Source organism: Podarcis vaucheri (genome assembly GCF_965113315.1).
Source record: "Podarcis vaucheri genome assembly, chromosome: 10".
NCBI classification, from domain to species: domain Eukaryota; kingdom Metazoa; phylum Chordata; class Lepidosauria; order Squamata; family Lacertidae; genus Podarcis; species Podarcis vaucheri.
This window is the reverse complement of record NC_138748.1, coordinates 67,987,504-68,013,542: the sequence shown is the minus strand read 5'-3', so window position 1 is coordinate 68,013,542 and position 26,039 is coordinate 67,987,504. Positions and strand designations below refer to the sequence as shown.

General features: G+C 48.7%; 1 protein-coding gene across 2 annotated transcripts in view; it reads left to right on the top strand.

The window, feature by feature from the left end:
• Nucleotides 1-18,163, top strand: part of CHCHD3 (coiled-coil-helix-coiled-coil-helix domain containing 3) — a 220,825-nt gene extending 202,662 nt beyond the window's left edge. For both annotated transcript variants that reach the window (XM_082239304.1, XM_082239303.1), the window contains 2 exons: nt 7,395-7,530; nt 17,474-18,163. In XM_082239304.1, the coding sequence (XP_082095430.1) occupies nt 7,395-7,530; nt 17,474-17,497 (160 nt within the window). In that variant the 3' untranslated portion in view covers nt 17,498-18,163. The remainder of the gene's footprint in view (nt 1-7,394; nt 7,531-17,473) is intronic.
• Nucleotides 18,164-26,039: the final 7,876 nt, after the last annotated feature.

Genomic DNA, 26,039 nt, shown 5'->3' with positions numbered 1-26,039 from the left:
AGGAATTGAGTGGTATTGGCTTAGGCATTGGCCCTAACAACTAACCGGCTTGAAGGCTGGTAAGGGTTAACCACCAGTGGGAGGAGTCCTGCTAAGGCACGTCAACTAGGACCTCCCCCCGGGGTCACTGCGCGCGGGCCCACACCTCCCTAGGCTTAGGACAAGGCCACGCCCCCCGGAATCCTTTACCGGACTATCCTTTGTTTGGGGGAAGGTGATGGCAATCCTCCCCCCCTTCATCTGCATAACAATAAACAGTACCCCCACCAATGCCTAACTGCCCATACCGTGGAGTTGTGACGGTTTGCTACGAGGTAGGCGAAAACCAAACGGCTGGTGCCAATCTGCCAGTTGGAAAAATTCCTACCAGGCCCCTTGACGTGACCGACCGAGGTTCATAGCAACGGCAGAGAACCTAGCCTAACGGGTGGGAGGGAGGGAAAACAGGGTCAGCTGCGGTGAGGGAAAGAGGGGGAGCCTCGGCCGCACCAGACCTAAGTAGGCGAGGCCACGCCCCCCACGCCCGCCGATTGCTGGCACGGGGTATGACGTGGCCGAGGATTCCCTGCTATCGCGTGGGCTGGGGCCAGCCCCCGCGAGTGTGGGGAAGGGGCGTGAAGCCCGCAACCCCACCTCTTCCTTATCTTGGAAGTCGCTTTCTCAATGGCATGGGGGAAAGGAAGGGTGGAGTTGATTTTGTTAAAAGAACAAGAGCACCTAAATGAGTAGTAAATCATCCTATTTGCAACGTTGTTGCAAAGTGCCTAGCAGCCCTACAAAAATAAATTAATGAACAGATTTTAAATTAGATTTATGTAAACCTGCAAAGAAAGGCTATGCCTTCCATTTGGCACAGTTTCTCTGCCCCAGGAGAGCTGTTTTTGCTCAAAATGGGAGTGGTGTGTGCAGTAATACAATCAGGTTATACATTTTTTAAGACCACCTTCAGAGTTTGATGGGGGTGGGGGAATGGCTTGGTCAATCAGAATTTAATTTTCAGTTCACCAAATCATATTGCTCGTGCATTAGAAGACTGCTTTCGATTGACAAGCCAGTTATTAAAGCAATGTAGCCGGTGTGCTATGATCACACATTGCAGCTCTTTCCATGTCTCTTAGGAAACCGGGGTTCTTGGTTTTTTTGCAAAGTATATGTGAAGGTGCTTCTCCACTTTGGTGGAACTAGTAGAGCATTTCAGTTAAAGGCCCAAAAGTTTCATCATCCAGTTTTGAAATGCTTGCTTGAAAGGTCAAAGAGGAATCATAACATTGTTCTCCATATTGCTTGTTACTACTGTTAAACTGGGAAGTAGAAGCAGACCGATCTGTTTTGCCAGCTTGCAAACAGTAGCCTAGTTGCAACTGTTTCCAGACTGTGCTTTGTGGGATCCTAACCTATTTTGAGGGACGCGGGTGGCGCTGTGGGGTTAAACCACAGAGCCTAGGACTTGCCGATCAGAAGGTCGGTGGTTCGAATCCCCACGACGGGGTGAGCTCCCGTTGCTTGGTCCCAGCTCGCAGTTCGAAAGCATGTCAAAGTGCAAGTACATAAATAGGTACTGCTCTGGCGGGAAGGTAAACGGCGTTTCCGTGCGCTGCTCTGGTTTGCCAGAAGCGGCTTAGTCATGCTGGCCATATGACCTGGAAGCTACACGCTGGCTCCCTCAGCCAGTAAAGCGAGATGAGCGCCGCAACCCCAGAGTTGGTCACGACTGGACCTAATGGTCAGGGGTCCCTTTACCTTTACCTTTAACCTATTTTGGGAAGCAGCTTTGACATTATTTTATCAATACGGCTGGGTGTAAATAAATACTAGAACTTCCTCATCTAGAAGATCACAAACAGGCCTGCATATAATACAGCAGTGAACGGGCAGCTACCTGGATATGTTGTTGTGTTGTATTGTACAGGTATAGGCAAAATCTCTGGATTGGAGGATACTTTACTGCACATTTTGTCGCTAGCTCATGCTAGGCAGTTAATCCCGCTTGGCCTTTTTCCAAATGGGTAAACGGCGCATTAGGGGAGCACAACAAATGGAATTGTTCAATATGCAGCCAGGGCTTCTTTCTAGTAGGCTAATATAGTGCATTGTCTGCTAAGGAAGTGATCCCATTTACACAGCCAGACATATTGATACTTGGTCATCTCAGGGTTTCCTTTGGAGGATAGGAGAACCCACATGCAAAAAGTGCCTATACTATGTACTTCTTGAGAGCTCCGAAGCGCTGTAAAACCTTTCTTCCACTTGACTGTGCTAAGGCATACATTGCCTTGGCCATAACAATTATGATTTGAACTACTCTCTGAACTATTAGCTTCCACCCCAAACTGTGCAACAGATCTCCCTTGCCCTTTTGCTTCTAAAGCAGACTGTGCTGGTCCCGAGAGGCGAGGTCCGAGTCCAGTCCGAGGTTGAGAGTGTGGTATGGAGGCTGTCCGTCAAAGCTGTAGCTGGGTCCAAGGCGGGGAGTCGGGTGGGGTCAGGAACTCTGGCAGAAGAGCAGGACAGGGTGCAGGCAGGAACGGGCTAGCAAAAACGTTGTTCCCGCAACCTGGGACTGGGGCTGGCTTTTATCTTCCCCGAGGCATAGGGCAGCCCCAGCCCACAGGTGACTCGTCTCTCCTGGCCTGGAGGCGAGCACTCCTCCTGCGTGAACGTAGTTCCCTCCGCCTCTCTGCCCTGAGCCTCTGCAGCTCAGGAGAGGCTGGAGGGTTACCGAACCCAGAGGCCACCTCAGCTTCCCCTGACGGGGCTGAGAGTGGAGCACCTGCAGGCAATGGGTCCTCCATCCCCTCAGGAGCCAGAGCAGACTCAGCTGGTGCCTGCACCTGAGGATCCAGCACAGGTGAGGACCCTTCAGGCTCAAGCCCCAGCCCCGGCTCAGCTGGTTCTGGAGGCGGGGACTCCTGTGCAGGCTGGGATCCCTCAGGTTCAGCCTCTGAGTCCGAATCCCAGGCCATCACACAGACACATGGTTGGATGGCTTCTGTCAGGGGACTGCCATCGGACCAGCGGAGGGAGGCAGTGGGATATAGAGAGCCTCCGATGCTTCTGAGGAGCAGCTCCTTGTTCAACGCTTTTGAGGAGCAGCTCCTCCTCCAGTGATGGGGTAAGCCACACCTCCAGTGGAGCAGAGGGGGAAGGGGGAAGCCGAGCAAGGGGAGGGCTCGAAGATGCTACTGAGAGCCCAAGCACCTCACCTAGCCCGGCCGGCCAGGAAGCAGGCACACCATTTCCGTCCAGTTTGTGCAGAGGGGTGAAACGTAAGGAGGGGAGGCGGAGATTTGGGGTGTCTAAGTTCTTATGCTGAGGGAGAAACCAGAAGGGGCCACTCCCAGAATCTGCAAGTGACTTAAGATGGACATGAACTTTGTGGTTCTGCACTGTAAATAGTTTGCACAAATACAAACCTGCAAAAGGCAGGTCGGAGTCCTGCCTGGTTCTTCGTGAGCAACCACTTCACCACCTGACAGCTCCTGTCACGGATGCTTTGGTTAGATTTCTGCATTGCAGGGGTTTGGACTAGATTACTCTCGCAGTCTCTTCCAACCCCACAATTCCATGATTCTGTTTGTCAAGGAAGATCCTAAGATCAGAACATCTTGAGTCTGTTTAAGGCAGCTGCCTAAGCAGCACTTGCTGTGGCAGCAAAAACAGAAAAAGGGGAATGGAGCAGTCCTACTTTTTCTACGAATGGTGAGAAGCTGCTGGGAGAATTTCTCCTCTCTCCTGATAAACTGGATGATAGGGTGGAGAATTTTGAGAGGCCGCGTGTCTGCCACTCTCAATTTGAACTGTCCTGCACATTGAGGATGCTTTTGCTAAGGGAGCAAAGCCTTGCCATCGGAATTACCTCATCTGAACAGTTCAGGAGCTGTTCTAAGTTTAGGTTAATTGCTTTGCTTGCAGTGACTCTCCAAACAAACCCTATTAGCAGTCCGCAGCTGGGCTTCCATTAGGTTTCATTAGAAGTGGTGAATCATGAGAGTGGTGAGTCATAAGTCATACGAAGCATGTGCATGCTGTGTCCCTCCGAGCTTTTTCGTGGGGGATGGATGCAGCTGTAGCCTTCACGGTTATCAGTCACAGAAGCCGCAGCATCACTTCTCATATTGTGACACAGTCGACTTCTGAGGACACAATTAAGGAGGGTGGTGCTCAGCTCAGGCCCATTTCTGCTCACTCAGAAGAAGAGCTATGGGGGCAAGTGACTCGTGTCCCGAGGTTCCCTAAAGAGGCTCTCTGAGGAAGCACACCTGGGAGGCCTTTGTCCTAAAAGGTGGGTGTCAGGTGCTGTTGTGGTTGCTCGAGAGTAACCAGGCAGGACTCCGACCTGTCTTTCCCAGGCTTTATTTTGGTGCAAACTATTTACAGTGAAGAGCTCATGAGTTCATGTCTGGCTCAGTCGTTAGCAGAATCCGGGAGTGGTCTGTTTTTGTACCTCCCCCAACATAAAAGTTTCGTCACCCCCAGCCTTTTCCGCCCCTCCCTGCGCCTCAGACTACTGCGCATGATGGGCGATGGCAAGGGCGTGCTTCCCTCCTTTCCGGCTTGCTCAGGCTCGGTGTTAAGGCTCTTACTAGCGTCCTCTGGTCCTTGCACCTACTCTCAACTGGAGGTGGGGCTTTCCTCCTCGCCAGAAGAGGAACTGCTTCGCAAGATTTTCGGAGGCTCCCTGTAACAAAACTGCCCTTCTATCGCTGGCCTCTGAGCTGATGGCAGTTCCCTGACAGTGGGTTATAACTACCTGTCACAAGTAAACCAACTCTGGACACTACTCTGGCTCCTGGCCTTGACAGTCCACAAAAGTCTGCTTCCAGCAGCATCGCACATTGTGCTACCCACTCCTTGTGAGTTTGCTCTTGCTCCCCCCAACCCTTGCAAGCATTGTAGATGAATGTGCTAATACGGGGAGAATTCCTTTCTTTAGCTCAAATCCTGAAGGTCGCAAGTTGGTGAGGAAGCAGTTGGCATAGCAGTGTCACACACCACACCCTGTCTCTCCAGACAGAAAGACCAACTTTTTGACTAGGAAATGCAATGTGGAGATCAGTTCTGCAGTTGACATAGGGGTGCACTTTGGATTGTGCCTCCTGACTCGGTCACATCCTGTATCCAAAGTGGTGGAGGGCTATCCAGGCAGACGTTTGCCTCTCCATTGACAGCGGCCTGCATCTCCTTAGGGAAGCCCCTCTCTCAATATGAGGTCTTTGGATATTGAACATTTAGGGGTGACGCACGATGTGATGTGGAATGCAGGAAGCTGCCTTTATCCTGGCTTGTCCATCAGCAGCTCTTTGGGGTTTCAGGGAGGGAGGGGTATTTCCTATCATCTACATGAATCTTTTTTTTAAAAAGGAAATTAAACCCAGGATCTTCCACATTCAGAGCATTAGCTTTACCAGGGTCCCCCTGTAAAAATACTTGTTGACAGCAGGAGCAGCTACCAAGAGCACATTTGTACATGGAAGATCACTTCGTTGGTAGAGCATGAGACTCTTAAATCTTGTGGGTTTGAGCTCCACGTTGGACAAAAAAGATTCCTGCATTGCAGGGGGTTGGACTAGATGACCCTTGTGGTCCCTTCCAACTCGATGAGTCTATGAAAGCCTCTTGGCCTCAAGTATCTACAGAAGTCTCAACTTTTGGAGCCTACAGAGCAGGGCCACTAGGCTGGATTTTTAATTTGGCTTCCCAACATTTTGCAGTGGAACAGCATAATGATCAAGAGCGCCGGAACGATGGGTTTTGGTTTTTTTTAATCTGGCGTGTGCTGTAAAATGAAGGAGATTTAGCAGTCACCCTCTGGTTTCTTTTTTGCTTCTACATCTTGCAAGGCTGCCAAGAACCGAGCCCTCCGAAGGAGCAGTTGACTGCTTTGCATCTCACTTTCATCCTTTTTGTTAAAATATGGTTATTCCCAAACCAATCCGAAATAAGGAGCATAAAAATATTCATTGCAGGACACACTCACAGATGAGCGTCTCTCTCTCTCTCTCTCACCATGTTCTACTTAAAATGATACTATGTGGAAGATATGATTGAGCTGGATATTGGATTTATGGGGGAAACGTGTGTGTTCACATATTGATTTTCAAAAGAGAGGAATGAGGTGTATTTCGAATGCTGTGTGGTTTCCATTTACCAAACAGCAGAAACAACCACTTCTCAAGTCTGGTGGTGGGTGCGAGAGTGATGATGGCAGAGGGACTGTGTGTTTGTATGTGTGTGTGCGCACACGCACGTGCCTGGCTTGTAGTTGCTTCTGTTATTCAATGCCCCTTTGAACAGGTGGGTGACCTGCAGAGGGGGAAACTGAGGATCTGGCCCATGGGGCACTTTCAGTTCTCACTTCTGCTATAGTGAGAACAACAGGAAGAAAGGTTGATGCCTAATTTCGTAGGATTGCGTAGCATCTATGCAGCTGGACGGCGCAGATGTCGGCTGGTAAAAAGCCGCTATTTCTATGTAAATCTGCACCGGCGTAATTTCTAAAAGATGATGATGATGGGAGACCTTTGGAGAGAGGCAGTCCAGGTAACCCAAACCACGAGTGACTACATAAGTCCTGCGAATCTAGTAAATGTCGAGGTAGGTTCCTAAGACGGATTGTGAGGCGGAGGGAGCGTACTGAGTTAATCTTGGATCTGTCAACATTGGAAATGCTGATTGTAAATCTGTTGTAGAGAGACTGGCTGGGCGAACTGTGGAAACCAGCTGAACTGCCAAAACGTATTGTGTTTGCATGGATTAGGGAAGGCTGGCAATATACACTGAGTACTTGAGAAATCTTGGTTCCCGTTCATTAATTCTTGGGAGAACAAATACTCTGCGATTGCGCTGTATCTACTGTTTTCTTTTAATGTTGCATGTGTTACTTCCTTGGGCTATGCCTGTCTTGGGACCTTGGGGTGAAGGGAATGAATGAATGAATGAATGTTTCTTTTGGATATTGTATGAAACTAGCTTTGGAAATAAGTCCATATATGTTCCTACCCCACCCCAAAAATGTACTAGCCCACATGAAGCCACGGTAGTCATTTGTGGTACGTTGATAAGCTGGCAGGCGGGGGGAAGCTAACAGTCTCATCTGATTTCCAAGAGTACGCCTACAATATCTTCTGATATCAAGCAACAGGGAAGGGTTCAGGGCATGAGGGTGGCAATTATTGAAACAGAGTGCTGGACTGGATGGACCTTTAGTCTGTATGAATCTTGATCATATAATTAAGAATACAAAGAACCTACTTTCTGCCAGCAAAATATTCTATATAATAATACATTGTTTCATATAAATTAGTATGAAAGTAGCCATTCAACACCTATCTTCTTCTTCCTCTTCTTCTTCTTCCTCCTCCTCCATCTTATCTCGCCCCCCCCCCCCGTTGCAGGCGATACGAGTCTCGCCCTGTGTGTGCTGACTTGCAGAGCAAAATCTTCCAGTGCTACCAGGAAAACTCCCAGCAGACGCTGAGCTGCTCAGTTCTGGCCAGCGAGTACTTGAAGTGTGTCAACCACGCCAAGCAGGTGAGTCCCAAAAAGCAGGTGGGGGGGCAGGGAAACGGCGAGACCTCCGTGGAGCTCCCTCTGAGCCTTCTGGGCAGTTTCCTGCCGTAGACCATTTTGCAAGGTCGTTGCCATTCTCTGCACTTCTTTTTCATTATTTCATGGTCTGGTCTAGGGATCCGGCCGATCCTGTTCCATTTATTTCTACGGTATTGTTTAACACTTAGCATTGTGAACAATCTAATATTGGTTACAGATAGGTAGCCGTGTTCGTCTGCCGTAGTCGAAACAAAATTAAAAAAAATCCTTCCAGTAGGACCTTAGAGACCAACTAAGTTTGTTATTGGTATGAGCTTTTGTGTGCATGCACACTTCTTCAGATACACTCAAAAAGAAGTCACCAGACCCTTATAAATAGTGAGAGGGTAGGAAGGGTATTGGGACACGGGTGGCGCTGTGGGTTAAACCACAGAGCCTAGGACTTGCTGATCAGAAGGTCGGTGGTTCGAATTCCCACGACGGGGTGAGCTCCCGCCGCTCGGTCCCAGCTCCTGCCAACCTAGCAGTTCGAAAGCACATCAAGTGCAAGTAGATAAATATGTACCGCTCCGACGGGAAGGTAAATGGCATTTCCGTGCGCTGCTCTGGTTCGCCAGAAGCAGCTTAGTCCTGCTGGCCACGTGACCCGGAAGCTGTACGCTTGGCTCCCTTGGCCAGTAAAGCGAGATGAGCGCTGCAACCCCAGAGTCGGCCATGACTGGACCTAATGGTCAGGGGTCCCTTTACCTTTTACTAGGAGGGGTATTACTCAGAAGGGTGGTGGGAATGGGTGATTGGCTGATAGGCGTGGTAAACCTGTTGACGACAGCCAATCACCCATTCCCACCACCCCTTCTCACCCTCTCACTATATGTAAGGGTCTTGTGACTTCTGTTTCAGTGTATCTGAAGAAGTCTGCATGCACACGAAAGCTCATACCAATAACAAACTTAGTTAGTCTCTAAGGCGCTACTGGAAGGAATCCCCCCCCCCATCTAATATTGGATTTCTCTTTCTCTGATTTGCTTTCAATTCATGGAGTTTCTTTGTCGTTCTCTCCATATACCTTGCTTAAACTGACGGCGGGTGAGCTTAGTTGCAGTCGCTGGGGCTTTGGATCCATGTCTGCATTTGAAATGCATTTAAATCCTCCCCCGCCTTTCGCTGCTTCTAGCCGGTCTTGAATCACGCTGTTGCAAGTAGAGATTCTTCACATTTTGTCAAATCTATACAGCATCGCCTGGCGGTAGTCACGTAATCTGGGTAACCGGGTTCGCGTCTCCGCTCCTCCACATGCAGCTGCTGGGTGACCTTGGGCCAGTCACACTTCTTTGAAGTCTCTCAGCCCCACTCACCTCACAGAGTGTTTGTTGTGGGGGAGGAAGGGAAAGGAGATTGTTAGCCGCTTTGAGACTCCTGAAGGGGAGTGAAAGGCGGGATATCAAATCCAAACTCTTCTTCTTCTTCTTCTTCACCCTCCTTGCTAGATATAACCTCCTTCCTTGCCCCAGTAATACCACTCTACCTATTTTTGGATGTTCTTCGGCTTTTCAAGCATTGCGTCTGCTTTGCCTGTTCCAGCTAAGCTAAGGGCAAACCCTTCAGTTTGTAGTCAACAACATCTGGGGACCCACGGGTTGAGAATTGCCGAATTAGAGGAAAGTGTATTGTCTTGTTTTTTCTTTTGGTAGCATTGCTCTTACTCAGTTCCCATTTATTTCAGCAAAGCTCTGAACTTTTTGCTGGAATGCATCCAGCGGCTCCGCGGCGAACGTTGCCAGCAAAGGCAGTTGCACACATCCTCTTGGCTTGCTTCTGGTGGTGCTTTATAAATTATCCTCTTCTGCTCCTGTTATAATTCCATTTCCACCAAGTTGGCCCGCTCTCTTTCAGAGAGCGTCCCCGGTGGACCAGCAGGGCCAGAAGCCACGCTCTAGCTTGTATGGCTATCGTTTGCTTGCTTTGCATGTCTGCAAATCCAGGGACACGCCAGTTTATAATGGTTGTCAAGGCAGCTTGCCAAGTTTACTTTGTGGAGTCTCTCAAGAGAACACAGTAATCTGGCGTAGACCGTATGCATGGAACTGAGAGATGGAAAGGGCCAATTACGGCATCTTTATAGATACATGATTGTTGCCTGCTCCCCCTTGCCTGCCCTGTGTGCTGCTTGCTCCCTCGCTGTCGCCTCCGAGTTTCACACTTGTTCTTCCAGTATAGTAGCCCCTCACGGCACTCCTGCTATTCTGATTCAGCTGGTGGCAGAGAGGAGAAGCAGCACCAAGGCCTCCTCTGTTCTCTTATCTCAACTCAAGCCTACAAAGTCTGAGCTTGCCGGGGAAGAACGGAGGAAGCTATATAATCACCAACCACCGTTGCCCTGCTCAAAATCAGATCTTGTTTGTCTGGGTTCCATTGGTCCTCACTGCTCAAAATGACCTCAGTTTCCACTTCTACTCTCAAATTATATGGGATACCTCAGTGTCTATGGTGTGCAGCTCAGATAAGAACCTAGAATTTCGGCTATGCTTAATTCTCTCCACCACTCGGACAATCATCCTTTCACTATCCTGAGTTAACTTTCTGGTTAAAAAATGTAGTATAAACACGGACAACTGGGAAACACTGTCCTGCAAGCGCTCCAGTTGGAGAACAGCCTTTACCAAAGGTGTCATGGGCTTTGAAGACACTCAAACTCAGGATGCAGGGGAGAAACGTGCTAAGAGGAAGGCACGCCTGGCAAATCCACACCGTGATCAACTCCCGCCCAGGAACCAATGTCCCCACTGTGGAAGGACGTGTGGATCCAGAATTGGCCTCCACAGCCACTTACGGACTCATTGTTAAAACCGTGTTTATGGAAGACAATCTTACTCGGCTACGAATGATCGCCGAAGAAGAAGAAGAAGAAGAGGATGTGCAGTTGCCAACTAATGCCTGAGCAAACATTCATTTTGTGCTTCATTTCCCCCCCCCCCCCGCCGCCTGAAATGCACAGCCCCATGCCACAGATGTCCTCCTGTAGACAGACAACGAAGCATTTTCCTTACTTGGCAACGATGCCCCAACAGTTCCAAAATCTATTGCTGTTTCTTATTTATTTTTTAAAAAATGTTTTATTAATAAACAACATAAACCAATGGAGAGAAAGCATAAAGAAATATCATTATTGCAGCATGCTGAAAGCAGCATAAAGTTAGACATTATCATCAAACTTTCCGAAATGGCAGGAATAGAAGGTGGAGTCATGGCTGTCATCTGCATATTTGCTGAGCGTTCAGAGAAGCATCACATACTATCGCTGCTGTGCCTTCTGGAAGAACATCAGCACCCCAGGACTGCACTTCCTCCCTGATGCAGACAGTTGTTAAGTTTTGATGGCCCTCTAACTGTTAGTGGGGTTTCACTCCACTCTCATGAACCTGTTCTAGGATATGGATATACAGAACACAGCTTACGGTGCACGTTAAAACAGGTGGTCTGGAATCCTGGGCAGGTTAGGAGGAGGCTGGTGTTTCCTAGAGTCCTTTGAGAGCAGCGATAGCAGTTAAAACCATGCTCATATATGTTTGGATGTGCCCATATGGGAACAGAAAGCGCTTTTAGCATGCTATTGGAAAGGCTTAGAGGGAGCTATATTTTTACTCCTACATCCCAAGGGAGGATGTTTTTGTAGTCCTCGTGGGCCGTAGGTGGGGGCGCAATTCCTCCCCCCCTTTAAGCTGCTGATGACTGCAGAGTCTAAACAAATAGTTGGCTTTGAAGCTGCTCCGAAAAAGGCTGTATGAAAACCAGACCGTGATTAACACAGACAGATGCATGCGAGGGGATGAATAAGCCGAGGAGAGGGAAATCAGGGGACGAAGAAGCCAATCCGAAATCGGCTACCGAAGAAGAAGAACAGCAGCAACAAAAACTGCGTTTGGAAACCGGCTCAATAACGCTGAGAAGCAGACACAGGAGGGAATCTGAAATCCAGGGAGCGATGCCTCCCACCAGCACGGCAGCCGAAGACTCTTTTTGTGCTGCTCATAAATTGAATTTATTGACTCCTCTTTCCTTCCTGCCTCGATTGCAATCGGCTCGTCTTGTCATCTGCACACTCCGTATTTCGCACTTGGTAATCTCCCGACTCCATCTCTCCCTTAGAAAAACCTCGTGGAGCTGCGAATATTGAGGGCTTTGACACTTGGCTGGATCTCGAGTTAAATCTTTATCTGAAGTTCTCTCAAGGCAGTTTGATAAAGCGAAGCATATTATTGATACATTCCTCCCCTCCACCAGAGCAGGCTTCCGATGACGACAGTTGTTTATCGTGACCATGTTTATCAAGGCAAGGCAGTGGCGGCTGGCGGCAATCAGCGTTTATGCGCACTTACAGCAAGAATGGGATCTTGAAGGGGGGGGGAAACATAACAGTAAGCTTTTCTCCCTCTGTCATAACACTGGAACTCGTGGACATTCAATGATGCTGACTGTTGGATCAGAACAGAAAGTGCTTCTCCATGCAGTGCTTAGTTAAACTGTGGAACTCACTGCCACATGTCTTTCTTCTGTTTTTCCCATAAGCATCCGGTTGGCCAATGTGAAAACAGGTTGCTGGACTAGATAAGCCTCTGGTCTGACAGCTAGCTTGGTTGCATTGAGCAGGGATGTAGCCAGTTGGTCTTGTCACATGCACCGTGCCAATTTCTTAAGCAACCAGATGCGCTCTTGCTCCTAGTGCAGGGGTTGGCAACCTAAGGCCCATGGAGGTTATTTAACTGGCCCATGAGCTGCCCACAAACCGAGCCATCTGCTCAGGGATTCCCCACGCGCTGTGCTAAACCAGCACAGCACGGGGACTTGCTTCCACGATGCCGGAAATTGCACCTGCACAGGCGCAGACTCCGGAAATCTTGGGTAGGTATGCGCGCGATCCGGCCCACGGAGGGATCTCCGCTGGAGTAAACCAGCCCAGGCAAGGTAAGCCTTGCCAACTCCTGTCCTAGTGCCTCTCCTCACCATGACCACCTCCCACCAAAAATACCGTATTTTTTGCTCTATAAGACTCACTTTTTCCCTCCTAAAAAGTAAGGGGAAATGTGTGTGCGTCTTATGGAGCGAATGCAGGCTGCGCAGCTATCCCAGAAGCCAGAACAGCAAGAGGGATCACTGCTTTCGTTGCGCAGCGATCCCTCTTGCTGTTCTGGCTTCTGGGATTCAGATTTCCCCCCCCTTGTTTTCCTTCTCCAAAAACTAGGTGTGTCTTATGGTCTGGTGCGTCTTATATATATACCATATTTTTCGCTCTATATTTTCCAGCTCAGGTTCATCAGCTTCATTCTTGGAATATATTGAGAGCTATTGGGGGGGGGGGTGGGAGGGAATATATTCCCCTCCATCAGCCAAACCCCTAGTGCTCAGAATTGTTTGCCTTGATCGTTGCTATAATATTGTCCTTTATCTAAGCAGCTAAAAAGTATGCTGAGGAGGCACAGACAATTCTGCTTTTCTGCCTGAAAGTCCTGCGCCTGCTGTTCTGATTGAAGTCATTGCAGTGAATAATTTGGCGCACATGCGAGAGAGATTGTTTTTAACCAAGGGAAATGTCCAACAATTAGCAAGTTTTCTGAGCAATTAATCCAAAATGTTGCAGGTGTAGCTGCTGCTGCTTCGAAAACACAGAATGGAACCCCCTGCGTACCCAACTCAATCTTCTCTGTGTCATACAGGGCATCTCTTGCAGTGGAAATGTGGGTGGTTGTTCCCCCCCCCCTCCTTACAGTGGAAATGGTGTTTTGTGTTTTGTTTTAATCTGTCAGCAATCTGTGTGATGGGCAGCCACCTGTATTTTCCTGCCTCACCTGGCAGATTCCTAGAGCGAAGTAGCGGGGTTCTGCTTTTCAAGTTGTGGCATTCCTCACCCCACCCCACCCCCACTTTGCCCCTGAAATATGTTAATTTATGCAGTGTTTAAATTTATGCAGTGTTGAACGTTAAGAGCTTGGCTAGGTGTTGCATTCATCACACGGAAAGTATCCAAGCATAAGCCAGGCTTTAGCTGCTGAGATTTCTGGAGGTTCCCTGGAGGCAGGTGGAGAAAACTAGAGAGAATGTTCTGGCCCCCTTTCTCCCTGCATAGCTCCTTGAGGGGCTAGCTGTCTTTGGGGAGAGGAGTGGAGACCTAGACAAGAGGGAGAAAGATCACCAAGGGCTCCTGTCTTCCTGCAAGCTCTTATAGGTTACCCTGCCTGTCTCCAGGGAACTTCAGGTTTTTTAATAGTCAGAGCCCAGTTCACACTCGTCACACCATGAGAGTAACGTGTAGCCAGGCTTTTCATAATAAGATTCTCTTGCAGAAGATGCCTTCCTGTTGCAAGGAAGAAACCATCAAGGTTATATGAATGGGAGAAACAAGCTAGCGCAGAATAAAATGCACACAAACATGCACTCTGTATAAACCCAGGACCCTGCAGCACTGTGCCATCATCACAGGTGGGAAGAAAATGCCTTGCAAGAACATCAGGAGGGAAAATACGCTGGAGCAAACTTTCCGCCCTTGTACCCCACTTCAGGAGCCTCCGCACCACAATGGCAATGTGAAGAGGAGCTCTTGGCGTTGACATCCATCTGTCTCGAGAGACGAAGGAGGGTGCCAGCGTGGGCTGAAGTCAAACCGCTGTATTAGCAGCACCAAAGTGAGCTCCCTGGGACGCAAGCCTGGCCAGGGCGCCTGGAGGTCTTGGGCTGCCAGGCAGGCAACAAGATCCTCCTCTTGGCCTTGATGATGTGATGGAAAGGAAAGGAGAGCAATATGTTTGGCATCAGCTTGGCTGCAGGAGTTGCTGGAAGGAGGCGTAGAAGGCGCCATCCAACCGTCTTGGGCACTCCACTCTGGATATGTGTAGGCTTTACTCCTTAGCCTTTTCTTCTCCCAAAGATATCCTGCAAGGAAGAAGAAGAAGAAGAAGAGTTTGGATTTGATATTCCGCTTTATCACTACCATAAGGAGTCTCAAAGCAGCTAACATTCTCCTTTCCCTTCCTCCCCCACAACAAACACTCTGTGAGGTGAGTGGGGCTGAGAGACTTCAGAGAAGTGTGACTGGCCCAAGGTCACCCAGCAGCTGCATGTGGGGGAGCGGAGACGTGAACCCGGTTCCCCAGATTACGAGTCCACCGCTCTTAACCACTACACCACACGGGCTCTCTGGTAGTGGAGGTTGAGGATCAGAGTTTCCTTCTCCTAGATGGGCGGCCTTCCCGGGTTGCCTGCCTATCAATGCCAGAGGGACGCTGGTACCATTTATCAATGCCAAGTGTGATCAGAAGATTAAGCATAAAATGGGTGTCCAAACTTTTTTCAAAGAGGGCCAGATTTGATGAAGTGAAGGGCCAAAGGACCAAAGGGCCAGCCAAAGTTGTTGACCTTTTTAGGATTGAAGTTGGTGAGTTTTTTTTAGGATTTTACCCCTGAAAATAAACTGCCACAGGCGCCGGATTAAACTGACCGGCGGACCGGATTATGCCCCCGAAAATGGACTTTGGACATGCCTGTTCTACAGCATGTTTGGTCTCATCTGCTCAATCTGCACTTAGGGGCAGTTGGGAACTCACCAAGCCCTTAGAAGTAGGCTAAAAGATTGGGAAATGTGGTGCGGCTGCCGATTTTCATCACAGGTGCAAGCTGCTTTCGCGCAAAGTGTGTTTGCCAAGGGGACGTGTCTGGTCTCCGCACGTCGGCGCTCCCCCCTGTTCTGCTGGCAGTGCTGTTTCTCAAGATTGAGTGGCAGGTGTTGATTTTCATATAGATCGCAAAAAAAGGTTGTTGGGATCGTTGCAATATTGCTGCTGTTTGTTATTTGAAATAGTACCCTTAAGGCACATTGAGCTTTGCAGAGTAAGCAGCAGCAACAACAACAAAGGGAGGGAGGAAGAAAAGGTTCCTGCCCCAGGGAGCATACAGTCTAAATTCAACAAAAGGAGGGGAGCACCAAGTGTACCAAACAGAGGGGTGGGAGAAGGGGGGTAACGAGGGATAAATCTTGACATTTTAGACTTCATTGCAGTCAAGTATCAGTTTTGGGGGTGTCAGTTAAGCCAGCAGCTTCACTGCAATAGTGGCTTTGTGGAGGGTTTGGAAGCGGGTAAGAATAAGGAGGCAACAGAAAGAGAAGAAGAGGAGTTTGGATTTGATATTCCGCTTTATCACTACCATAAGGAGTCTCAAAGCGGCTAACATTCTCCTTTCCCTTCCTCCCCCACAACAAACACTCTGTGAGGTGAGTGGGGCTGAGAGACTTCAGAGAAGTGTGACTGGCCCAAGGTCACCCAGCAGCTGCATGTGGAGGAGCGGGGAAGCGAACCTGGTTCACCAGATTACGAGTCCACCGCTCTTAACCACTACACCACACTGTCTCTCTAGGAGGTGAAGGGAACAACAATTGCCCAGGACTTTCCTACCAGACACAGAGCCCAGTTGTGTTGCATATGGCTGGAGCCCCAAGCAATGGTCACCTGCCTTCCCTCACTTAAAGAGAGGCAAAAAGTATGTTGCCTGCCTCCCCACCTACAAGGTGACACATAGGCAGTTGGTCTCCCAACCTTCTCACTTTGCATTCAGGATGCTTCAAGGATACTTCAAAAGGGTGATGCTGGTGAGGTATCTCTGAATGGGACCATGGGTTGCCTTCCAGCTCACTTGTCTGAGCCACCTGCAGCTCTTTTGGTCTACAGCCATCTCACCTGCTGTCAGGTGTGCGTGCAGGATGACCAATAGGACTTTGCAGGACTGGGGGCTTCCTAAGTTCGTTCTGAAGAGGCAAGGCGCAGCCACACAGGCCGATTGGTAACTCACAGCACCTGGTGGCAAGAGCCGGGAAGGGACATAAGGTCAGCATTTCCCTTTGGCTCTTTGCCACAGCAACATGCTTTCTGCCTTGCTGCGTTTGGCTTCTTGCTTCCTGATCCTTGAACCTCGGCTTCTTGACTCCCTGCTTCTTGATCCTCGGACCCCTGACTTGGTGCCTCCTTGCTTCCTGACCCTTGGCTTCTTGACTCCTGGCTCTCTGACCCTCGGACTCTTGGCTTCCTGGCTTCTGGACCCCCGTTCCTGCTCCCACCCCGCCATCTTGCCCCCAGTCCTGACGTCCCCTGCCGGGACTTCAATCGCCCCTGAACCGAACTGTGACACCTGCAGCCTCCTGGTGGCATGCAGCTGGGCTCAGATTCTGCCGTGGGGGCAGGTGGAGTGGGGCTGCTGCTGTTGGGAGAATAACCGCCCTGCCTTTTGGGTGTGTCATTGGGTCAGATGGTGTCCTGGCCCCTTTTTGGGGGAGTTGGGGGGGGGTGTAAAGTTTTTTTGATTTCATTTTATAATGTATATAAAACAGAGAGAACAGTTTTAACAACAGATGGAAATTACCTGGGAAGATATCCCAGAAAAAAGGGAACCTCGCAGGTGAAAGCTAGAAAGGTTCACTTCTCTCTCTGTGGGACAAGTTGAGATTTACCTGTGAATGAGGACTTTGTATTCTTGTTCTTCTTTCTTTGTTTTTGTTTAGATTGGTTTGTTTTTCATTGTAATGCATTATAAAAGGTCTTAATAAAATCATACAAGATGAAACTTGAGAGATGAAAAACCAAGCTATAAAGTAGGCACTCTGAATGAGTACAGCTACACATGGGTTAAAACAACTAAAATAAAGCACATTAGCATTATCTGATTATCAAATCTGCCAGGTTTGTGATGAGGGTCATCTTCAAAGGATGGTTCCGTTGCACATGTAACAATAAAGGAATGCCAAATCATATTAAAAGTGTCTGGAGGTTCTAGTCCTTGTCGAAATCTCAAATTAGCTCCCCCTTAACCCGTCTGTTTTCAGGCACGCTGTTTCCCTTTGCGATGGGGTTGAAACTTCACCTTGCTCCTTTTCGTTCCCTTGCAGAGCCTGGCTGGCAGAGGAGGATAGAAGCCCCTCCGCGTCAAGTGTCAACTCATCAACTCCAGTTCCAGCAGCAGAACGGGGCGTTTTATTCGAGAGCAATCCAGCAGCCCATTTGCAGGGCAGGCGGGAGAGAGAGAAGGAGAATCTAGAAGGGCCAAATCAAGACAGTAGGATGTGGCAGCTCAATCAGCGTGGCCAAGACCCGAATCTCATTATACTAGATATCACACATCGGAGGGCAGCTCGTGAAACCCACTTGCCAGTGATTGCAGGAAGGCAAGGCAGAAACCCTCCCCTGACCTTAGGAGGAGGTAGAATATTTCATCCGAACACTGCCATTTTCTCTAAAGAACCTGCTTTTCCTGCCAGCCCTTCCCTGGGCCTGTGTTGGCCGCCTCCTGCTGCGTTCCTCAAAGAATTGTGTTTTTCCTTTGCATAATCATGAGAATGTTGGTTTAATTTATTGCCAAAATTATGTCACTGGGAGGGTCATCTGTCTTCCCCCCCACCTCTGCTGGAATCATGTTTCTAAAACCTCCATTGCATGGGAGTTCATTGATTGCAAATTATAATCGTAATAAGGCATTTGATTACACGGTAACCGTAGCCTGTGATTGTGCTGTGCTGTCACCAAGTACTGACAATTATGTTCTCTCGACATCGATAATAAAACGTGCTTCGTGAAACGGAGGGTTGTCTCCTTGCCGTGATCTTGTTGTGGGGAGAGAAGCCTGGGTAGGTCGCAGGACCCATGGAAAGGAAAGGGACACATTTCACGGGGGCTCATGTGTCCCATGCGGGGAGTCAGACTCAGGTCAGCACAAAAGGAAGAAAATCTCTCATGCTGGTGAAGTTAGCTGGAAATGAAATACAACTCAGCCTCGTTGTCACAGCAACAATTCCTAGTAGGACTTGCCCCTTTGGAGCAGTTGCCAGGACTGAAGGTCCCTGCCTTCTACCGCGCTTAAGGCTCCTCCTCTCCCAGATGTTTCCCAAGCACCTCTGGCCTCTGTTCTGCTCCCCTCATTACTCTGTGGGTTCTTGGAGACAAGAGGGAAGGGAGCTTGTCACAGCAGGAGAGGGAGACTCCCTGACTGCTTTCCCCCCCCCCAACCCTTTTGAATTATTTTTATTAGTTGCAAACACGTAAATACAGTGGTACCTCGGGTTACATACGCTTCAGGTTAGACTCCGCTAACCCAGGAATAGTACCTCGGGTTAAGAACTTTGCTTCAGGATAAGAACAGAAATCGCGCGGCGGCAGCAGGAGGCCCCATTAGCTAAAGTGGTGCTTCAGGTTAAGAACAGACCTCCAGAACGAATTAAGTATGCAACCAGAGGTACCACTGTACATCAAATATACATAAATAAAACTAAAAAGAAAAATAGAGAATATAAAAAGAAAAAAGAAACAGAACAAAGAATGAAAAATAGAAAGATAAATATTTTCAAATCGTCTTCTACACAGGGAGTTCAAGCCTTTTTTAAACAACTTCGGCTTGGCTCCTTATTTCATATCTCTTGACTTCCTGCTATCGATGAACGTACTTGTAAATCAATTTTTTCCCAGATAACTGTATTCAAATGGTAAATCTTGGAGAGACAGTCTGACTGTCAGTGGGATTTAATCTGTGCTAAGCCAGGTGATGTTCTGGAAGCCTTCTTTTTCCATGTTTATTAGGGACTCCCTGGCTTCTTCAGTTATCTCTTGAGCCCGCCCCTCTGCTTCAGCCTCAGAGCCTGAACTGCTCCCTTTCACAGGTTCCCCCTGCTCACTAAATCCTGTTGCCCCTTCAGCATCCAGCCTCTCCTCTCAATCATCTCCCTCTGACCTCTCCCCTGTGTCCCACCACCAATTCCCAGGCTCAGAGCCTTCCTCCTCTGAAATTTCCCTGGAGGTTCACCAATTGGTGCCTCCCACCACACCTCTTCGTACAGCTAGTCTCTGGCATCATGCTGAACAGCTGCTCTCCTCCTATTTCTCATCAGGCTCATCTCCAAATTTTAGCATTTCTACGCCCTAATGATGAATGTGTTTTCTTTGGAGTTTCATGGCTTTGGGAAGGGCCTCATTTCAGATTCCCGTGCCCATGCGTCTGCGCACAGAGCTGCCAGCTCAAATATTGTATCTAAGGGGTCGCCAACATGGTGCCCTTAACAAAACAGGTGACGTATCTCCACTTAGTACCATTTACAGTGTGTGTGGGGTCCTGCTGCAGTGTTTTAAAATTGCACTCAGTTCATAGAGCAGGTCAATTCTGTATCCAGGGCAGCTGTCTACCAGCTCCATCTGGTACGCAGGCTGAGACCCTACCTGCCCGCAGACTGTCTCGCCAGAGTGGTACATGCTCTGGTTATCTCCTGCTTGGACTACTGCGATGCGCTTTATGTGGGGCTACCTTTGAAGGTGACCCAGAAACTACAACTAATCCAGAATGCAGCAGCTAGACTGGTGACTGGGAGCGGACACCGAGACCACATAACACTGGTCTTGAAAGACCTACATTGGCTCCCAGTACATTTCCGTGCACAATTCAAAGTGTTGGTGCTGACCTTTAAAGCCCTAAACAGCCTTGGTCCAGTATACCTGAAGGAGCGTCTCCACCCCCATCATTCTGCCCAGAAACTGAGGTCCAGCGCCGAGGGCCTTCTGGTGGTTCCCTCGCTGTGAGAAGCCAAGTTACAGGGAGCCAGGCAGAGGGCCTTCTCGGTGGTGGCACCCGCCCTGTGGAACGCCCTCCCGCCGGATGTCAAAGAGAAGAACAACTACCAGACTTTTAGAAGACATCTGAAGGGCAGCCCTGTTTAGGGAAGCTTTTAATGTTTGACAGACTATTGTATTTTAATATTTTGATGGAAGTAGCCCAGAGTGGGTGGGGAAACCCAGCCAGATGAGCGGGGTATAAATAATAAATTATTATTATTATTATTAACATGCAACTACTGCATAAAACATCAAGAAGAAGAAGAAGAAGAAGAAGAAGAAGAAGAAGAAGAAGAAGAAGACGCTCTCCAGCTGCTTGGTCCAATTCTTTTCAGGTGTTAATGAAGATAGCCTTCTAAATAAGGTCCCCTGTTTTGCAATCTTAAGATGCTGCAACGTTCCAGGTTTAACCAGTGCAAACTGTTTTGACTTGGATCCCTGCTGCCAGCCAGCTGTTTGTTAAGGGTCTGGTGTGGCGTATGGCCAGTGAGCTGCTGCTGCAGCAGAATCCAATTCTTTCCACTTGGACTGAGCATGGACCTGCTGATGGAGAGCTAAAGAGAAGCCCTGGCATCCCAGGCTTGGAGTTCAAGGAGCTGCATCCCAAGACAATGGAGTTCAAATGCACCGTTCCTCAAATGATGAGAAGTAGAAAGCGCAAGTCCTCCGGGGATGGATTCTGGGGTCTGTGCTTTCCAGCTTCTTCATGAACGATCTGTAGAGTTTGAAGTGAGCGGTGCGGGGGCCAAGCTTGCTGATGACACTAAATTGTTCAGGGTCCTTGGAAACAAAAAGATTGTGAAGAGCTCCCAAAGGTCCTCTTCAGACTGAGTGAATGGGTGGCAGACTGGCAGATGTGTTTGAATGGAGACAGGTGGTGCATTTTGGCCACCGATGGCCATGCCCAAGACGTTTTGGCACCTGAAGCGAACCACAAAATGCTGCCCCTCTGTCACGGTCCAGTTCACGGGCGATCAAAGTCCCAGCAGAGGACGTCAGGGCCGGGGGCAAGTTAGCGGGGTGGGAGCAGGAACTGGGGTCCAGAAGCCAGGAGTCAAAATGCCAAGGGTCCGAGGGTCAGGAAGAAGAAGAAGAAGAGTTTGGATTTGATATTCCGCTTTATCACTACCATAAGGAGTCCCACCTTTCACTCCCTTTAAGGAGTCTCAAAGCGGCTAACATTCTCCTTTCCCTTCCTCCCCCACAACAAACACTCTGTGAGGTGAGTGGGGCTGGGAGACTTCAGAGAAGTGTGACTAGCCCAAGGTCACCCAGCAGCTGCATGTGGAGGAGCGAAGACGCGAACCCGGTTCCCCAGATTACGAGACTACCGCTCTTAACCACTACACCACACTGGCTCTCAAGGAGTCACAAAGTCAGGGGTCCGAGGATCAAGAAGCAGGGAGTCAAGAAGCCGAGGTTCAAGGATCAGGAAGCAAGAAGCCAAACACAGCAAGGCAGGAAGTGTGTTGCTGTGACAAAGAGCTGAAGGGAAATGCTGACCTTATAGCCCTTCCCGGTTCTTGCCACCAGGTGCAGTGAGTTACCAATTGGCCTCACTTTTGCGGCCACGCCTTGCCTCTTCAGAACAAACTTAGGAAGGCCCCGGTCCTGCAGAGTCCTATTGGTCACAGGGCCTGGCTCCTGAACGCACACCTGACACCCTCTCTCCACCAGGGAAGAAGGGGTGAGAGAAGACACACATCAGTAAAAAGGAGTGATAAAGATTTGCATTGGGATCTGCTGCCTGAGGCGGTCGTCTCACCTTGCCTCATAGGTGGGCAGTTACTAGCCAGGATGGCTATAATCTGCCTGCACAGTTGGAGGCAGTGATGCCTCTGAATACCTATCACAGGTTTTGATAAGTCCTCATCTTTTAAAGGGACGCGGGTGGCGCTGTGGGTTAAACCACAGAGCCTAGGACTTGCCGATCAGAAGGTCGGCGGTTCGAATCCCCATGACAAGGTGAGCTCCCGTTGCTTGGTCCCTGCTCCTGCCAACCTAGCAGTTCGAAAGCACGTGAAAGTGCAAGTAGATAAATAGGTACCACTCCGGCGGGAAGGTAAACCGTGTTTCCATGCGCTGCTCTGGTTCGCCAGAAGTGGCTTAGTCATTCTGGCCACATTACCCAGAAGCTGTATGCCGGCTCCCTCGCCGCAACCCCAGAGTCGGCCAACGCCTGGACCTTTACTTTTACCATCTTTTAAAGCATGCCACTCACTCTCCCATTCTATGTCCAGGAAAGGCACAATGGTCTTTCCCGCCCAGTCTTCATGGATAAGAAGTCAGTGTTGGATTTCGACTGAAACCCTGAATATCCCCCTCCCTGTCCCCCCCAATTTGTTTTATACTGTCTTGGCACTGTGAATTAAAGAGGCTTCCATTCAGGTTGGTTTTCCTTACATTGCTATTTCCGCGGACAGCTTTTTAAAGTGTGCATCTCCTTACAAGCAACAAGAGAGGATAAACTCGGCTAAATACCTGCAACCTCCTCTTATTTATTTACCTGTTCTAATTCCCTAATTGGCAACATTTGAACTGCATTGTAGTGTGGAATTGCAAGCACACCTGCATATCTCATTGGTATTCAGGAGAGCTTCCAGTCGCTCTCCGGCATTAATTACTGAGGTGCGTTGTGATTACAGTTTAATTGATGGTATTTCGTGTGTGTGTGTGTGTTTTAAACGGTGCAAAAACTGGAGATGGGTTGTGAAGAGCGGAAGGAGCCAGGATGATTCCAGAGGGGAATAATCTCGCCCCCGGGTATGCTAACTTGGCACACGGGGTAGAAAAAAACAGGCACATGAACGACTTGTTTATATGGGCGCTCTATGGAGTGTTTATACAAATCAGTTAACTTGCAAATAATGGTGTGTGTTTTTTAATCCATGACATTGGCAGAGCTGTTCTGTGGGTTACCTGCAGAAGATGTTGCTGAAAGAAAGAAAAATATTTGAGGGCCAGATCATACTACAAAACCAGGGAATGGTTTATTATTATTGCTTAAGAATCTATAGGAATGCGGGTGGCGCTGTGGGTTAAACCACAGAACCTAGGGCTTGTTGATCAGAAGGTTGGCGGTTCGAATCCCCGCAACGGGGTGAGCTCCCGTTGCTCGGTCCCTGCTCCTGCCAACCTAGCAGTTTGAAAGCACGTCAAAGTGCAAGTAGATAAATAGGTACCGTGAGCTGCTGTGGTTCGCCGGAAGTGGCCTAGTCCTGCTGGCCACATGACCCGGAAGCTGTACACCGGCTCACTCGGCCAATAAAGCGAGATGAGCGCCGCAACCCCAGAGTCGGCCACGACTGGACCTAATGGGCAGGGGTCCCTTTACCTTTTTAAGAATCTATAACCCACTTGTGTTACACACACACATACACACACACACAATGAACAAAAGGTTCATAAAAAACATCATTAAAAATATCAACATAACACCCATAAATGCTGATTGATGAATTGTAAAGACCTGTCAAAACTTTTTTAGGTTTTCAAAAGACTTTAGAAGGAAAGGAAAGGTGGTCCTGTAGCAAAAGGGCACCCAGTTCAGTTCTCTCAGCAGCCAAGTAAGATGTTGCTGTTTCCGTGAAGTGTCTGGCTGCTGCACCAGTTGCAGCCTCTGGACCAAAAGCAAGGGTAGCAAGTTATATCAAGGAAGAAGAGTACTCTGACCAAACAAGGGCCCCAGGTTGCTCCCAAGATTGAGGGGGCCTGGCATGCATCGTGTGTGCAACATTGCGTCATCTGGGGGAGGCTGAGTGGCCGGTGCTCTTTTCTTTCTAGAAAAACAGATGCCAGAGCTCGCCATGAACACCTCCCTCGTTCTCTTAGAATGGCAATGGCGCTCACCTGAGAGCTGCTGGAACTGAGTTCCTGTGAGTTCCCCCTGTAAAAAACCCTGGAGACTCTGGCCGCTTACGCTGCAATGTGGCCCCCTTTCCAACAAATATTGAGGGGGCTGGAGACACCTCAACCCCCCCAGAGTTGGTGCACCGGTGACCAAATATTTAAATTACTTAGTGGATTAGTGATGACCCCGACATTTTTCAAGCTTTCATCTTTGAAAGAAATGGGAAGCAGATTCCAACCTCACCCAAAGCTCTCAATCCTACCGCTATTTTACCCTTTTGACAACTGTTTTGGAAGCCATTTTCCATTCCTCCTCAAATGATCCCAACCAATACGAAACCTGAGGTAAACACAAATCAGCCGACGCTCTTGGAGATGATTATATTTGCCACATGGTGGGCAAACGTACTTGGATACATGACACCAGCACTAAGAGAGAATGAATTATACTGATATTTGCTGTCATGGTTGCATGGGAAACCCTAGCCCTTCAGAATCAAACAACTTGTGACGTCTTTTGTGACATTCTCTGGGGGAAAAAATCACCTAAAGACACTCTGGATTCTGAGGAAGAGATATTTGAAATTACGTCTCCCCACCGTCCTTGGACTCAGCACAAATCCTGACAACCCAGAATAAGAAAAAAAGCACATTTCCCCTCCCTCACCTTGTTCCACTTGTCGGGAGACCTTCGGGGCTTCTTCGTAAGAGATCTAAAAATGAAACAGCCGTTCCAAATATAGAAAGCGTATTTCAAAGTACAGCCATAATGTTCTGTAGGTGCCAGGAGCCATCCCAGGGCCTCGATAGACAGAGTAATGTGTGAATTGTTAAAACACAGTTATCTGCCTTGTTAACAGGCACAGGAAAGCTGGGGTCTCTGAATAGGTTTCCGTCAGCCATTGCGCTGCAACAGGTCTCCATCCTTTGGTCTAGGACACAAAACTGGCCAATGCAAATGTACTAGGGATGAACAAGGGCCAGGCGCAAAACTGGCCAAAGCAACAGGTGGGCATTTTACAGTCCTGCAGTATTCTAGCCTCTGTGCGCACTCACACACCTCTCTCGAACCTCCACCCAGGCATGTTCAGAGCTTAAGGACACGTTCCAAACAGGCAAAAATGTTCAAGGAGATTTTGAAGCAGGGCCAGCGAGGGTGGTGGTCTGGTCACGGGGGCCACATTTGGCCCTCAGGCCTGAGATTCCTGCCTCTAATCCCTCTTTATTTGATGAAAGACAATTAACATTTTTGTGTACCACATGTTGGAGGTGGTCGATTATTTTGTCTATCTGGGATCCACCATAACAAGCAACCTCTCCATCAACACTGAGCTTAGGGAGGTTTTAAATGTTTTGTTTTATTGTATTATTATTATTATTATTATTATTATTATTATTATTATTATTATTTATTACTACTACTACAGTGGTACCTCAGGTTACATACGCTTCAGGTTACACACTCCACTAACCCAGAAATAGTGCTTCAGGTTAAGAACTTTGCTTCAGGATAAGAACAGAAATTGGGCTTCGGTGGCATGGCGGCAGCAGGAGGCCCCATTAGCTAAAGTGGTGCTTCAGGTTAAGAACAGCTTCAGGTTAAGAACAGACCTCCAGAATGAATTAAGTACTTAACCTGAGGTACCACTGTATTAATTTATTGCATTATTATTATTATTATTATTATTATTATTATTATTATTATTATGACCCAGGTGGCGCTGTGGGTTAAACCACAGAGCCTAGGACTTGCCGATCAGAAGATCGGCAGTTCGAATCCCTGCGATGGGGTGAGCTCTCATTGTTCGGTCCCAGCTCCTGCCAACCTAGCAGTTCGAAAGCACGTCAAAGTGCAAGTAGATAAATAGGTACCACTCCAGCGGGAAGGTAAACAGCGTTTCCGTGCACTGCTCTGGTTCACCAGAAGTGGCTTAGTCATGCTGGCCACATGACCCGGAAGCTGAACGCTGGCTCCCTCGGCCAGTAAAGCAAGATGAGCGCCGCAACCCCAGA